The sequence below is a fragment of the Pomacea canaliculata genome, linkage group LG5 (genome assembly GCF_003073045.1).
Source record: "Pomacea canaliculata isolate SZHN2017 linkage group LG5, ASM307304v1, whole genome shotgun sequence".
NCBI classification, from domain to species: Eukaryota; Metazoa; Mollusca; class Gastropoda; order Architaenioglossa; family Ampullariidae; genus Pomacea; species Pomacea canaliculata.
Genome location: NC_037594.1, coordinates 17,126,992 through 17,144,505, shown reverse-complemented (window position 1 = coordinate 17,144,505; position 17,514 = coordinate 17,126,992). Strand labels below are relative to the sequence as shown.

At 37.5% G+C, this 17,514-nt stretch overlaps 1 protein-coding gene across 1 annotated transcript; it reads right to left on the bottom strand.

Moving 5' to 3' along the window:
- Window positions 1-3,881: 3,881 nt before the first annotated feature.
- LOC112565455 (schlafen family member 13-like) lies at window positions 3,882-17,436 on the bottom strand. Its single transcript, XM_025240933.1, is given in 13 exon segments — window positions 3,882-7,429; window positions 7,706-8,358; window positions 8,732-8,912; window positions 8,915-9,062; window positions 9,321-9,706; window positions 10,059-10,172; window positions 10,351-10,501; window positions 10,989-11,104; window positions 11,717-11,980; window positions 13,829-14,090; window positions 14,448-14,613; window positions 15,788-15,860; window positions 17,135-17,436. Coding segments are annotated over 12 exon segments (2,691 nt in total). The 5' UTR covers window positions 15,814-15,860; window positions 17,135-17,436; the 3' UTR covers window positions 3,882-7,205.
- Between the last annotated feature and the right edge of the window lie 78 nt (window positions 17,437-17,514).

The following is a 17,514-nucleotide window of genomic DNA, read 5'->3' as shown; positions in this document are numbered from 1 at the left end:
TCTGAGGGAAAGGTAAGAAAGTTTGTGGAATTTTGAAGATGCTGTAACATAAGAAATAATGCAAGCCTTCAAAATATTTCAATCATAAAATCATACTTTTAAAAGATTCATTGTAAAGATCCATCGGTTGATTTAATGTATTTTTTTAGTGTGCTGTACCTAAGGTATTTACTGCATAATACTGCTATTGTATCAGAGGGCATTGACCAAAGATTACAAGTTGACTATAGCCTTTTGACTAAAGTATTGAATCCATTTAATAAAACAGTTGTGTAACTTAATCATTCTTTTTTTCTGTGAAAACAGCCATGACGGTTACATGAAAATTTTGGGCATACAGTTTCACAAACCTTCCCTCTGAATTTATGATTAAATCTGATATTCTTGAATCATTTTTAAAATCAACAAGAAACTGAAAAGAAATCTAACTTTGTATGCCAAGCCTGCCATTACATAGAAACACATCAACAGTAACATACTCCATAGTTTTTGTACTCTGATGCTTGATATTTTCTGTGCAATAATGTGAGAAATATTACTATACTATTTTTTTCAACCCTTGTATATGCAGCTTTTAGAATAAGCCCATTAGACATTAAAGGTGACCAACATTAAGAGAATAAAAAGAAACATTTTGAGGAGCTGACCTTTGAACTATATGGATTATCAGGAGCTGATTGTCTTCACGTGCTTATTTCTTTTTTGGCCTTTCTTCTGTTATACTGGACAGTACTAAGATAAAGTTTGTATTATCCATAATTTTGTTTTGGGTTAAATGTTAAGCTTTGGATAGAGTGATTACTGGACTTAACATGAATGTCAGACCAAAATGTTCAAGCCTGGTTTTTGTTCTTAATGGTGCTTCTAGCTTAATAAGCTTACATGGTTTAATATATATCGAAGTGTGCCGAGGCAACATGAGAGAACTTTGCTGCAAAGATTTTTTTCTTAGAGAAAAGCCCACATTCAACCCCAGATCATTTGTAGAGATCAACCAAATATATATGACAGAAACTGTAGATTACAACAGTTTCTAATGTAGGATTAGGAGGAGTTGGTGTCTTCCTCCTCTTTAGAGCACGAATGAACTCTTGGGAATGCTGTCAAGAATAGCTCTTCAGGAACATGCTGCATACTCTTGCTTGTGTCCAGCACCAAATCATTTAAATAATTTATAGACTTCTTGTGCATTGGAACTATTTCTTAATACTTTCTCATGATTTGCGATATTTACATAAAACTGTGTTGTGACATTTATTCTGAAAATTTCTACGCAGAGAACTGTTGATGTTAATGAATATTTATTATCTCTTGTGAGGAGGTTCTATGGGCTCATGGTTTGTGCTGTAGACTGAGGAATAGAAAGTTGCAGGCTCAGTTGAGCATGTGGCTGGAAATGAAGGTAAAAGATGTCAGAGGGTTGAACTCCATGACATGCCATGCCTCCAACAGTGAACCATCTACAGTTCACCTCCTGTATGGCCACTGGGACCTTTCTCATATCTTTTTCATCTTCTCATCTGTGAGCCAGTAACAAGATTTACCAGAAATTGTGTTGGGGTCTTTTACTCGTTTTTTCCTTGTCCACATTCAGAATATTATAGCCTTGTTTTCAAGACAAATTCTTTGCTTAATAAATTCTTTACCTCAAACAGATTTATTTCTAGCTTATCTATATACATATACTTCTTTTTTATATCTTCATTGGAACAGTGAATTTCTGCTTTTACATCTGGGTTGTGTATCTTTTTGTGTATAACTAAAGCTTGGTTCTATTGTGTAAGAAACCCTTTTTTTCTTTCTGGCTTATGAATATATAAGATTGAGAAATATTCAAGTTTTTCTTTGTTGCACATTTGTTATTTTTGCACAAAGTCTGAGGGCATTTACTTTTGATTGTTTATGAATCACTGCCTAGGAAGGCAGATGGCATTCAGAAGAAAAATAAAGACGAGGAGCCAGAACAAATTAGTTATTTTTAGAATGCACCAAATGTCAGACTCGATAGAGCTGGAGTTAGGACTGCAGAGCTGCTATGCAGTTCTTGAACTAGCAGAACCATGTACCTCATTATTTTCATTTGTTACGAGCTTTCTTTTTTTAAACATATCACTGTAATAATCAGATAGCACTTGTTTATATTCAGATAGTTTGGATGAAATTTAGTCAACATTTTAAAAAATGCTTTTGTGTTGGATTTTAAAAAAGGGTTTCCAAAGCAAAAGATATACATAATATAAGATGTTGAGGAAAAAACCAAATGCCCTATATGTTTGTGCCACAAAACATTAAAACCGGCTATTGCTCAAATGCTATCGATAGTGGATTGAAACAGCATTAGTTCTCAAATGCACTACTTATTAAAAAAGGGCATTAATATGATCCTTGGTACATCATATAATTTCTCTTGGCCGGTACTGGCTTAACTATTCAGGTCAGTCATTACTGGTCGTTAGAGGGATGAGACAGATGCAGTGGTGGATAAGATTTTCTGCAGACCTTTTTCGAATGGCCAAGTGGTTAGATCGTTGGTGTCTTAACTTGGAGGACTGCTGGTTTGATACCTGTGTAGTGCAGCAAACTTTCCCCAGTCAGCCTAGCTGGCAGGAATGGGTACCCAACTCCTTAGATGGTTGAGTATGGTAGGGCAAGGAGGGAGATATGGTCTCTTGGTCTGTAACACCTCATCCCCTACTGGCCTGAAAAGATCGGGACGACCTTAACCTTTTTTTTTTAAATTGCTGTGAATTGAGCTCATACGGATACCACAATACGGAACCATTGCATAGTACAACAGCATAGACTGCAATTAGACCATTAAACCATTTAAAAAAAAATAGTGTTCTTCATATTAAGGAAAGGAGAGATTGAATTTACAATTTCTGCTGCATAGTATATTGTTAGTGTGGTCCATTTTTCTTTTTTATCATGTTTCTTGGTGATTATCTGCAGAGTACAATGGTTTCATCTCACAGTGCAGTGTTGAAAAGAAATTATCACCTACTCATGCCTATGTGAATTTGTACACTAGTGGTGTAACTACCGACCTTTGTCTGCCTTTGCCTTTATTTTCCATGTTGCTATTGATGTAAACACCGAGGCACAAACACCTGTGATAAGAGCATAGCATTTGTTGTGTGGTGATGGATTTGTAAAATAAGTGTTTGTGCCTCCAACTAAATGAAAAAACTGGATTCTCTTTCCCATTCTTCCGAAGAATATGGAACATTAATAATTATGACACACAAGGAAGAAAGGCCTTAATCTTGCTGTTTTGTTTAAAGCACTTAGCTATTACAGAAGTGAATTTTGTGCATTAGTTTTATCTCTAAACACCTGTCCAAATATTCCTAAACTATACTTTTTTTTTTTTCTTTTTGTAATGATTAGCTTGCAACAAGTTTACTAGCCAGGAAATCTTTGAATGATTGTATCAAGCCTGTCAGCTGAACTTGGAGGCTGCACTGATTGAGGGATTTGTAACTGGAATTCCCAAGCATAGATGCATAAGTTTGCAAAATATCAGCCATATTGATATTCACAATGGATGATACATGCTTTTTTTGTTGTTGTCAATTCGATTCTTGAATCATTAATACTGTGTTATAGCAGACTTGCTTAACAATTTCTTAATCATGAAACCAGAGGAAACCTTCCTGAATTATACTTCATGCTTGCAGTTTTTTCCATTAATGTATCTATTTTATTTTTCTGTTACTCATGTAAGATTTCTCTTGCTGTACCTTTGAGCACTTTGGGTAGCATATTCAAGACTTAAGGGTAAGTTGAAACACTTTACATTTATATATAAATGTCTGTTCTGACAGTGTCAGGCTCTGTTTTGACTGATGGAAGAGCTTGTTGGTTTGGGTAGTTTATAATTTTATTTTGCTTTGTCTATTTTTATTTTGCAGTGTGGCATAGTGATGGATTAAGTTGACAGCTGCTCAAGTAGATTTCAAGGAAACCATTGTAATGTCATGTGTTGTAAGAACAGATATTTATATGTTACAATTATATTGTTCATAGTAATTATGCAACTTCGCATACCCATGTGAAGGTATGTAAACAATGGAAAAGTCCCTGGTAAATAAAGGAAGAAAACAGCGTGCATGGTGAATGCATGGATAAGAATGGTTAAAATAAAAAGTATGAGATGGAAGTTTTTATGTGTATAAACTTCTGTAATATGTTGATGTAATATTACATTGTAGAGAACATTTTTAATCAATAAACCAGCTACTGATACAGTCTTATTTGATTTGCTCATAGCATGAGTTATGCAAGTATGTAAATATTATACTGAATTGGATATGCATAAATACTGTTGGGGGACAGCCCACAGTTGCTAGATAGGTCTGCCAAACCTAATTATAACCAGGTGAAGAGAAAAATTTAGCAGCACTTGTAACTGTTACCATAACTTACTGAAGAGCAAAGATATTAGGGCCCCTACAGATCAAACCATGTTTAACGGACATTCATACATTAAACCTGAAATTGAAGAGACTTATAGGTCGATGTGTATCCATACTGTCATGTCATCTGGTACATAAAAAAACCCACTAAAAACATCAGTCATCTCTCAATTGGTACCGGTGGTTGGAGGGAGCACATGGATAGATGGGGCAGCTGACAAGGCCTGCCACTTATACCTGGTTTGGGCAATAGTGAGCAGGCCCTGCACAAAACCACAGTCCAGTCTTTGATGTTCATGAAACAGTTCTACCTCTGGTCACCCTCCAAGGTAACTTGAAGAACAGTCTTCTACAAGGTGTCACAAGGCCAAACCAGACCATCCCAATATGCTCTATCCAAATGTTTCACCTGATATAATAAGCCCAGTTCATTTAAAAGTTTCTTATTGTACATAACTAAAAAAAGAATATCTTCGTCAAATATCTTTAAACCCTTAAATGGTCCTGCACATTGCTCTCGCCATGAGATGGCCTCGGTTGCTGACATGGCCTTAAACTCCAATAAACAAACCAGACCAGCTTATATTGCTTGACTATTTAAGTAGAGGTTCTTGGTGTCCTACCAGTGTGGCAACAGTGCTTTGTACAAATTCACTGGTTTTATGTTCTCTGTATGAGACCCAGAGCAGCCTTCTCAGGCATTTGCTCTCGAATGCCTGGATTCTGCTTTCTGTGTCAGCAAGCAGAGTCCATATTTCACATCTGTAGAGCAGGATGGGCACCACGAGAGAGCTGTTCAGATCATAGTAAACCTGATATAATAGCTATGCCAGATCCTGTCTACCTAGCCATTGCTGCTGTTGTGATCCCAATGCAGATATCTGTTATGGAGGTGCCATCCTTGGAGAGGGTGGCTCTCAAGTACTTAAAGCTGCTTACCTCTTTGTTAATAAACCCATTTGTGCAGATCTCTGCTTTGGTATATTTTAGCTATTTTTATATTCTAGCATATTTTAGCTAAAAGTAAAGTCATAAAACAAAAGGAAAGTAAGACTGTTCAATCTGAAAGATAACGTAGGCTACGTATTTCAGTATTTGTAAACAGCAAAATAAAGTTTATAAAATGATGAGAGTCAATTGAAAACATCGTGCTAAACCAATATCTGTTAATAAGATTTACAGGTGATTACATGCTTGGTCTGATGTTGCACAAATTTGTATTAAGATATGCATATACGGATCAAGATCTATCGAAATAGAGAACACAAATTGTACATATACAAAAATGCCTTTAGTCTCCTACAAACAAGGTAAAGTTAGGGAGGTAGTAAGCTTTGCACATTAAATCTTTTTGCATATTTATCATACACATTAGTAACAATAATAAGCTCAGTTATATAAAGCCCTGAATTCCCTATGGGAGAACTCACTGCTGTTTACATATCACAGTATTCATGAGAACAGCCATTAATAAACATAAATCACAGTTGAAAAATGAAAAGCATATTAAAGATTCAACACAACCATGTTGTAAAAATACAGCAGAAAAAGGTTAACAAGTCATGGTAATGTGGAGTCTACAGTAGTGTGTTGAAAAATTCGAAGGACAAAATCTTAGCAAAGAGAAGTGTGTACAAATTAAACTGCTTGCAGCTAGTGGAAATGCATGTTCAATTAGAGTCTACACTGTTGACACACCTAAATCAATTATCTACAAGCTATCTAAGCGATAGAAGGTAGCTAGCAAGTAGTCTGGAAATGAAGTGCATACATATTACAGTGAAGAGCATGGCATTGATGTGGCTAAAGAGACTGTTAGTCAATAATAAAGAAAACAAGCTGATGCAGGAATTAAAGCAACCCTAGAGCATTAGAGGAGGCAGTCAAATGAAAGCACAAAGAGATAACATCAACTATCAAGATCAATGAAAATTCACAGGCAATGAGAAAGAGGATTAGCAGTCCAGCCAGCCAAAGGGACATAATGCTGTTTACTTTAGTCTCGGCTACAGTGCACCCCACAATTTCACATGCTGCTTATAAGCAAGTTTGTAAACAGCTTTGTGATGTTCCACCTAAATTCAATTTGATTTACATAAAACTTTAGTCCCAAGGACATGTATTTTAGTAAAGTGAAATATTCTTTAATTTACACTCACACAATTGTATCATTATCTTCCTAGCTTTATCGATTTTTGTGCATGTTATATGAAGAACTGCTAATTAGAAAGACAATAGATTATGCATAATATGTGCGTTTCTTTAATCAGTGAGATCCTTCATCATTCATGAAATGAGTTAAAATAGTTTTTTCTCTCTCAAACTTCTAACAAAATGATGAAAACAGCTAATCACCTCTGCATATGAACAAATGACACCTTGATATTTTAAAAAAGGCTATTTTCTGTAGATCATAGTATTTTTCAAGAGGTCATTAAATTTCTGTAATTCATGAATGAAAGTAAGTTTTCGGCAGAATTATTAGCCAGTTAAGAGTTTCAGAAAAGCACTGAAATGGGCCCCAAGTTCTTGGCCAGAGGAAGGAAAGCTTGTTTTTGAAGTGGAATCTGGGTTAAATATTTATTGTCTTGGTACCATTTCTAATATAAAATTTTCTGGATGATTGGCTTGTATATATGTACAATGCTTTGTATGCTGGTTTGCTTACACATGGTTAGGTTAGCTTATCTTGATATTGATGGATATCTGCCATTATGCAGCAAGAAAATGTGTTACAGCTTTATCACATTTCAAAGCACAATGGCTCATGGTACCTTGCTTTACTTGTTACTGATCTTGCAGTTTTTTCATCAGCTCATCTGATGAAGTGATGATGACCAGTCCATCTCTGGCCCGAGTGACAAGGTTGGCAATTAATTTATCCATGTCAGCATGGTTCACATCAGCATAAGGGTCGAGTCCAATGATGATAGGCTTGTCAAGACCACTAAACTGCCGTACAGTATCCACCATCACATCTAGTTTCCCATGTGATGCATTCGCATGAAGATCTGCACAAACACAACAAATCATCAATGTTGTAAGATCAGGATTTTTTTTAAAGTTATATTTGCATGTTTTGTTTCTCTGGCATCTGTTTTAGTGAACAAATGAGCGAAAAAATAAACAAATGAAAAATAACGTTGAAAGTTTAGCAAGTTAATGTGAAGTTAAAGGTGGAATTTCTATTAAGCTCATAAAGTTTTTCAAAGTATGCCTTATTTTTCTCAATAGTTAAAAAAAAATGCTTTGTTTAATGTAAGAGCAGAAGTGTCTATATAACAAACCTTTTTCCACAACCTCTCTGTCTTTGCTCTTGCTGACAAGTATGGCAATATCTCCAGGCTGAGCTCCGTTTCCTAAATATGAATCCAGAACATGACACAAGGTATTTTGCACAGCATCCTTCCTGCATTTCACTACTTCCACACTATGGCCACTTTCATAGTCATGACCCAGAACAGGGTTATCGGAGAGAAAGTCCTGTCCTTCTGTCAAACCTTCACTTGTTTTGTTTAAAAACTTGGCTGCATACTTGAAGATTTCCTTTGTATTCCTTGTAATCTCACTCAGCATGAAGTTATTCTTGCCAATCACTCCAGGTAAGCCAGCCTTAAACTTGTGGACTTTTTGAGCATAATCCAGACATACCCAAAAAAATCCATCAGTAAGATCCTCGGAACTGCAGCCTTTAATGGTTGAACTGGTACCCTGGCTTGCAGCACAATTTTCATCACATTTTTTAAGTGTGGAGTTGTCTTCACCTTGATTGGCTAGACTGCTTGCTAACGAGTACCAGTCTCCATCTCTGTCCTTGAAGTTCTGGGCATCGTCAATAAACACATTTCGAACACAGCTGTACTTCTTGTTGAAGAGCTCCGCTATGGTACTATCTTGCATGAGCTCACGTCTGCTAATGACTGTGCATAAATTGAAATTGCTAAAAAAAAAAAAGAGAGAGAGGGAGAAAAAAAGAAATAAAAACTTCTGCAAAAGAAAATAATCAATAAACGAAATTGCTGAAAGTGGTTATTTTGGTACTTTCTTGGTTTTGTTTATGGATATATGTCCCTAGTTACCTGGCTGAATATTTGAATTTTCATAGAAGCTATAAATCATAAAATTAAGACAAACCAGAATATGAAAGTCATATATAACCAATAACATTCTGCTTCAAAAAATTTTAAAAGGCAGGAGCTTAAAAAACCTGCTAGTATGGAACTTTACAAACCTTGAACAAAAGTGACAGCAGACAGATGAAACTTCTAGAGAGTTTTTCAAAGGAAATTTGACCTGACACAGGGACCACTTACCTGACATATGTGCACAAAAGGGGACCCTCTGCAATGTACAGAATCTGGGATGACTGACAACCCCTGTTCACCAACTCACGAATCATCTCCACGATAGCCATAGTCTTGCCAGAACCTGGTGGACCATGAACCCAGAGCTCTTTGGTGAACTGACGTGTCCATAGCAGTTGCAGCTGCCCAAAGTTAGGAGAAAGTAGTAGTTGTCACAGCAGGCATTGTCTGCCACAGTTTCATAGCTAGCCATGGAGATGAGGAGAGCTGTTCTGATGTGATCCATCTTCTCTTCAGTAAGGAAGTAAGTGGAAGGATGGGATGGAGCATCAATGGTAACCTGCACCAAATAAACCTGTTTATCCACTTTCCAGTGGTCTCTAGTACGTAGATTCGGATATTTACATCTGCTGGCCATAAACATGTTTATGAAGACAATGTGATGCTTCAGGCGACATGACCTAAAAGCACTATTTTAAAAGGTTCTCCAATCATCATTTATCAAGGATATATTTTTATGCTACCTAATATGCAGAGGTTACAAATTATGAATCCAGATTTTGTTTCTTATAACAGTGTGACAAAGGCACTCACAAACCTGAAAATTTTGTAGCAGAAATGGGTCTGCCAAACTGAGGAGGTGAACTTTGATTCCCAGCCGATCCATGCACCCTCCCCTCTTTATCAGTTTTTCCTTGAACTCAATGGCCATTGTCTGAGCCCTTCTCATTACCTCTGCATAGTTGGCATGGGAGGTGATAAAACAAATTAGAAGGGCTCCATAGTTTTTGCTCAAAACAAAGATGGATGTGCACATGTCCTCAGGCATGGGGGAGCTTAAATGTGTGCCAAAGCAGTGGAGAGCAACTGCTAGGTGTGTCTCACACACAAATGTGCTAAGGACGTGTCGTATACTGTTACGCAGGTGGGCATCCTTCAATGTATCCATGTATGAAGGAGGATGCAGATTGAATCCAGTAGACACTACATAGTGAGAGATACATCTTTATGGAAATAACTGCACTCTTAAAAAAGTAAAATCATAGCTGTCAAGAACATTGCAATACCTTACAAAAGGAATTTTAGTCTGAATGATCTCAACTGGTGTCAACACTACAGATACAAACAAGACTATACAGTGCAACATCCTTCCTTCCGTTCTGAACTATATAAGTATACATGTCTATGAAAGAAAACCCAAAGTAACTGAACTTCTCCCCTATACATGAAAATAAAAATCAGCTCAGTTTCTCCTGTAAGCTTTAAAATGTACAGTTCTGTAAGCAAATAAACAGACCCATAGCACTAATTCTGCAACTCTCACCATTACACTCACATTTTAGGATCTTTTCCTTTGCGTCTTGAAGTGTGTGAGGCAAAGCAAAGACCAGGCTGCTAAAAGGGGTGTGAAGAGACAATTTCACAAAGCGGTTCAGCAATTCTGGCTTGACTGCCCATTAAAAAAAAATGTACATTAAAGTTTCAGATGGTGACCACCATGTTCTCTAGAACAGTTAAATATGAGTCATGCACAGTGCATTTCAGAGACTAATTATATAATATAGTAATGTGAAACAGAAGACTGCATACATCTTAATATTATGGAAACATAAAGTGACTAAAAATACCTCTCGCTTGATTTAGCATTTCTTTCTTCCATTCAGCAAAAGTAAGCTGTCGAATTTTTCTCTTGGGTCTGACTACAAAACTCTCAGGACAAGATGTAAAGACACCGCCAGGAAACTTGCAGATAGATACCACCACAACACTCCGTCTTTCCTAAACATTGTGCAGCAACAAGTTTTTAAATTCAATCTATAAAAGCTACATTTTCCACTTAATTTAATGTCACCCTTTCTTCCTTTTTTGTCATAAATGAGGTTGATTTTAAATCATAATTTTTTATGGTATTGGTGGTGGATAGCTTTTAAGGATGATAGAATTAACGAAGAAAATGATTTATTAAAAAAAATTATGATTACATGCTATGACAAAAAGCTTCTACAGATTACAAGTTTATATTATTTTATTAATGAGGTCAAGGAGTATGATGATAAAAAAAAAATTAGAAAAAACATTAAAACAAAAGCAACTTCTTACATCCTTGCCACATAGTAGACTGTATAATGACAAACTAGGTGATCACAAGATGGCTTGAATGCACTCAGAGTTTAAAAAATGCTGACTAAACTACGGGGTCAATATTGATAAAAATTCACAAGGCACACCTCTCTAAGTGCAGTAATGTCACAAAAAAAGTACACACCATATTGGGGCATCCAGAGACAGGGTGAAACTGTATGTCCCAGTGTTTTCCTCTTACAGCCTTGAAGTCAGCATCTCCCCACAAGACACTATTCATCTTCTTCTCCATCTGCTGAACTGGCAGTAAGGGAAGTCGGCGCAAGGCCTAAAATCTTATTACTGTGCTTCAATTCTGCATCCTTGTCTCCCAAACTAAGTTCATTTATAAAGCCTTATATCACAGCTGAAAAGCAAGCTTACTATGCAACAGACACAACTTTAGTGGATAAGTGCCCAAATTAAATTTCAGTATCAATGAAAGACAAAGAACATAGTGAAGATGGCAGAAAGCTAGGTGTTGCTAATGCAAATTTCCACACATTAATATAATATCTACTGAATTTATTAAAAAAATTATTAAATAGTTAAGCATAGTTTCTGTTAAATATAGAAGAGAAACCCTATGAATAGAAATGGACTTGGACATTATGAACAAGGGAGGTTGGCGGGGGGGAAAGTAAAGAAGAAATAAAACAAAGAGACAGAGACAGCAAAAATGAAGGAATATCTCAAATCACAAAAGCTGCTATTGGGTAGCTGAATGTTCTGTTTGCACATTAGCATATCATACACACAGGGTCTGCAAATTTTTAGCAACTTTACAAAGGTAAGATAAACATTGTTTTGTAAAAGTTTAACCAATTATGCAGAAATAAATGAAAAGGTCATAGTTTAAAAACATTTCCTCACCAATTATCACTTCATCTTTAGACCTAATAATTTCCCCAAACACAGCTGCAGTAGTATCTTCTATTCCAAAGTACACATGTCCTCCATAGTGATTTGCAAAGGCAGTGATATACTTGCTGCAATAGGAGCTGATTTTTTCTGAGAACGCCTTTATCCTGGGACTGTCATTTGTCAGCAGCTTGAACTGGATCTGTTTTCCTTCTTGCTTCAGGGTTTCCTCAATGTGTCCATAAACAAATTCTTTTGGGACTGCTGGTAGTTCCGCTGAAAACAATAGTCAAGCACTATGACAAGTTACCAGCAAACGTGCAAACTTTGGATCAAAGAACAAAAGAAATTAAAAAATTAAATTTTATTGTAAACTGTCTTCCTTTGATGCATACCAAACAAACTGACCACAGGAGTTTAAGGGCTACAGCTGCTCTTTAACCAAATGAATTTTGCCCTGGGCACCAGGGGAATTAGTAGTCCCAAATCTACAGTGCTCTCCCCTTAAGCCCAGTGCTGCCCAAAGACTCTTACTAAAAAGAAAAATAAAACCCTTCCACAACAAGTTGGCGAACTAAGACTGAGCCCACCAGGAGAACCCTGCTGAATTCTTGAGTTTTACCAGGACTTGCGGAAGAAGTACTATGCATCAACATGCTGTCCCAAGGAATGGAGAGTGCATCGACTGCCCATGTCAGAGGATCCAGAACTGGAGATACAAAGGTCAGCAGCTTTGTGTTCCAGCAGGTAAGTGAACAGGTCCACATGCAGCAGAAAACACACCTGGCACGTTTTAACACTGATCTTCAGCTGGAGAGACCATTCTGTAGTGGACCTCTGAGAGCTATGGCTGAGGGAATCTGCCAGCATGCTGAGACAACCCGGGAGGTGTCTGATGAAGAGGCAAACTTTGTGATCCTCACTTCATATCTAAATTTTCCACACCCACATACAAAGGAGAGGAGATCGATTTCCCCCATTGGTACCGCAGGTAAGAGACCACTGTGGAGTTTTTGGACAGAATCTGGACTCTCTGGCCTTGCAGTAGAGTCGTCCAGATACTGAAGGCAGCTTTAATCACCCGGATGTTGATATGCCACTGTTGGTCCACTATACCCCACTGTTGTTCAACCATTGTCCCCAAGTCTTTATGAAGGCGACAGATGGGCTCTCCATCCTTTGAAGCTTTCATCTGCACACAGCATGAAGCAAGCTAGGGGTCTCCTGGACCCCGCCAAGGACCCAAGGGTTGGAGCTCACCGGACACAGCCAGGCTGAAGTGTAGTTGTGTAGACAAGCATCAACACGATGTGGGGCCTTCATGGTCGGGCCAGGGTCCAGCAGCAGAGAGCTCTTTCTTGTGCCATGCCACTGGAGTAAGGAGCGACTCTGTGCTGACCATAAGCACCAGAGGGTAACAACTGACCCCGTGGGTATGGAGGGCATCTTGATGATTCCCTTTTGGGCATTTGTGATGATTACCTTTAGTATGCCTGTGTAAATTCAGGAAGAACACTCCTCTGTACTAAAATTGGATTCCTACAGGATGTAACTCTTGTATAGTCAGGATACAGACTTGAATATTAGAATGGCAGAAACAGGAAGTGACCCTTTCTCCTTAATAATTTTGCAAAATGAACCCAGTTCCGGTATATCGTTTTTCCAAAAGACTTACTCCAATGGAAAGAAGTTAAAACATTCTCAGACTGTAGTTAAAAGGCAAAGAATCTTGTATGACAGGAGAGAAGATGAAGGAACTGACAGTTTATTAGTTGATGTTTTGATTAGAGCAAAAACTTAGTAGGAATTTGTTTATGCAAGGGGGAGAAAAATCATTGTATGATTTGTGCTAGTGATTTTAATTGGTTGTATTTGGTCTGGTTTGTGTGTATATAAAAAATAGGACAGAGATAAAAACGACAGTCACAGGTTTTGGGCAATTTAAGTAAAAAGGAAGCCCACGCACAGATGTTTGTTTTTGAATGTCTGTGTGCTGTACATGTCTGTAACATATTCCAATACTCAAGAGTTGGTATCATGCCAGCAGAACAGTTATTTACTCAGATTTGGAGATTAAAAAACTCATTTCAACCCTCAGTCTACAAAATTATTATTACTATATACCTAATGATGCTGGCTCTCCTGTCTTCGACAAAAGTTTAACAGCTGAGGCGTATGTGACATAGTGAGTGGCAGTGTCAGATGGCAGACGGCAGTGGTAATTGACAGTGCACAGATGCTCTGCAGTCTTCACAAAAAGGAAGAAATATTGGTCATCAAAGTTGCCAATGAAGTCAAAGTAGTTGCAAAGGTCATCACCAGACAAAATGTCAGCAAGACGATTTTCTATGCCACTCCACCACATGTCAAGGTCTTTGCTCTGAACCTGTTTTATAAATACATTTATAATAAATATATCTGGAAAAGCTGCTTTGTCACTAATCATACATTCAACATGACCACTGCATCCACACAGCATATGGCCAATGAACATTCATTATGAAACTTCTTTAATGATAATACTTACCACCAATAGCAATTAGGTCTTCCATGGACGGTGTGTTGTATTCAAATCACTCCTTTTATTGTATCAATCTTTTTCTTTTACATAAGTGCTAAATTAATTTCCATAGGAACAAAGTAAATTCACTGAGAGCAAATGAGACAAGTGTAAGATCTAATAAATACATAACATTCTGTGGAGCTGTGCCAGTAAAATGTCTCTCAGACAGCTGTAGCTCACCTGATGATCATGGTCAACATTTCGCATGTGAAGAATTCCTCCCCCTGAGTTTAGAAGGGCACAGACATGGTGCAGTACTTGCTGGTTTTCTGCATCATGAATACTGCGTGAAATATAAACCGCACAGTCCAAGATGGTGTCTCCATAATGTGGCAGCTGGTTATATCTAAAGACAGCAATAATTATTTCAAAAGTCAGTTTAGAAATGGGCAACAATTCTGTCATAAACCTTATAACCTCATGTGAAATGCAAAATTACAAAAAGAAAAAACTCTGAGATGCTACGTATTGTGGATAATACAAAAAATATTCTTTGTGTAGAGCACACTCTACCCTGCTATAGCAAAATCATCCAGGATAAAATTTACATCCCTGCTGAGTATATTTTGTGCACCTATGCTCATCAAGAGCATTTAAGGTCCCTCATCGTTAAGATGACATGGTAACAGGAATAGCTTTATTCCTTCTGCCATCCAAATGATGTACTAAAATACCATGTAGCCACCTGTGCGTGCACGTTTCAGTATGTATTTCATTTTGTCCATATGTGTAGGTGCAAATAAATTTTAACAAAGGCCTGCAGTACTGCATGTCACAAACAAAGTATACATTTATTAAAATCTATTTTAAAACTCAAACTAGATTCTAGTAGAGCTGGTTAACTGTTCTATATATATATTGTCATTTTAGTTAAACTAAAAGTTTTTCAAAAACAAACCAAACCTGCCATACACTCAACATCAACATCGAAAGCTTATATCTTCATCTTCTCAAATTTTCAAGTTCAACACATTCAAAGTTTGGTTTTTTCCCATAATTTGCAAAAAAAAAAAAATGACATTCTGCATATTATATCTGTCAACATTTGTACAGAAAGGGATGCAGCCTGTAAGATTAGATTTTCTTTTCAAAGCTCTCAGCCAATCTTTCTCATAATTGCAAAGCCCATGAGGCCTCTATTTGGAAAGCCAGAAATGCCACGCATGAATAAGGTCCATGATCTCTTCCGATGTTTAGAAAGGGAAATAATTTCCTAAAGGCTAGATATCCTAACTGCTAATAGGTTCTCTCAGAAGAAGTAACAATTCCTCACAGGTGGCACATTTATTTTGCCATAAAAAATTTAGTTTCAAAACAATAGAATTAAAAAGGATATGTCAAAGTATGTGATCTTTCTTGCCACTTGATAGTTGCTCATGAACGACGGGATTTGTCTCCCTTCAAAACGTTGTTAAGAGAATGAGCTAGGGCATTTTGAGCCTGAAATAGACACAATCCAGGAAGACAAACAAGCTTGTGCTTAGAACATTTTTTGTTTTATTGATATTCACTACACTTACATTGAATCTGAGGAGAGAGCTTCCATCTTAAGTCACAGTTCTAAATGCTGCCTCCTTGGTCATGTTCCAAATCCTAAAAAAATATAAACACTTGTACCATTAACTGATTATAATCTCTTTTATTCTTTATCAAATGTGCAAAATAAAACATAAGATAATACCAGCACATAAGGTAAAATTCATAGGATAAGTATTTCATTCATCAACGAGAAATAAACAGAAATAGTAAAAATTATAGCACACAATTTTTACTCGAGAAATTTTGCAACAAATTAACCATATTACTTTGTTGAGGGATGGGGTAGGGTAAATGAATGAATGTCGCTAACAGTGTGTGTGGTCTATGACAATTACATCTAGGTGCATTATTGTGCTGTGTACACCTACCGACAAGCCAAAGCAACCTAATTACATCATCGTGGCAACAGAAAGCACAGATATACTTGTATGTTCAGCTAATTGGTATGGGTATTGAAACAAACTGAAAGAGAAAACGCTTGGGCTGATTCGTGTCAGCTGGAACAGATACAGAATAAATGGAACTTGAGCGCCAATGCCACAGTCGTCCAAGGCACGAATATCCCTATACACGTCCTTGGTCCAGGCAAGAAATAACACATACAACTGAAGACTGCTACATAACATGCTGATGCTACGATTGTGAAAGCGAAGAAATAAGGAAATACCCAACGGCTTAATGTTAGTAAACAAAACTCAGGAGATAAGGTATTTTTGCAGTGGCTGCTTTTACGGCCAATAATTCTGGCATCTGGCTGAGACACAATCGGTTTTGGTGATCTTCATGCTCACCAGATGCCTTAATGACACGAATAACGTGCCGAGCATGCTTAGCTAAGATGTTTATCCCTTCAAGCTACTGTTGTTACCGCCTCACGCTTTATTTTTTCCTTTTATCCCAGGAAGTGACATTTGGAGAAGAGAGCCAAATGAGAATTGGCAATATGAAAACTGAGCCATGTAAAGATCAGTCTTATTGTCTCTCCGAGGAAGTCCAAGACAGAAAATGGTCTTTTGCTAAGGTGACCAGACGTCCCGCTTTTGACCTCGTGTCCCGCCTGCTCATCGGGCGGGACGCCCAATGTCCCGCTTTCTGGCTTTCTGGCAAGTCCATCAAATGTCCCGGTTGTCTTTAAAAATCACCTTTTTTCGGGGTTTTTTGACTCGCGCCCCGAAACGTCTGGTCACCTTACTTTTGCTCACAAACCCAACTACGTATACGAGCATAATATGAACACACGCACACAGATATATATATATATACAGCATAATGGGCAGACATACATACCCATACAAGACATTCAACACACGCACACCTACATCACATACATGTGAACCTCCTGTGATGGCAGGTAATACATGGCAGCCCTGACTGTTTGATGTTGTTCGTGTAGTAGGAAAGTGCTTCCACCTTGCGGCACCTGTCTCGAGTGTTTGAGGGGCCATGTCCAGGTCCGTACGATCCATAGCGTCAAAAATTTGGGATCCATGCATTTTGCGCGGCTTAAGCGAATTCGCGGTTTAATGGCCCTACACTATACAGACTGGACACACGAGCAAAATTAGTGATGCATTTTTTTTTTTTTGGTCGATAATATTAGTTGAATATAATGAAGTATTTTTATTTGAATTCTTCAAAGCTTACAAAGCACTCCCTTTCTCTCCTTTCGCTATTCTCACTATTTTCTTTCCCGCACGCACGCGCGGGA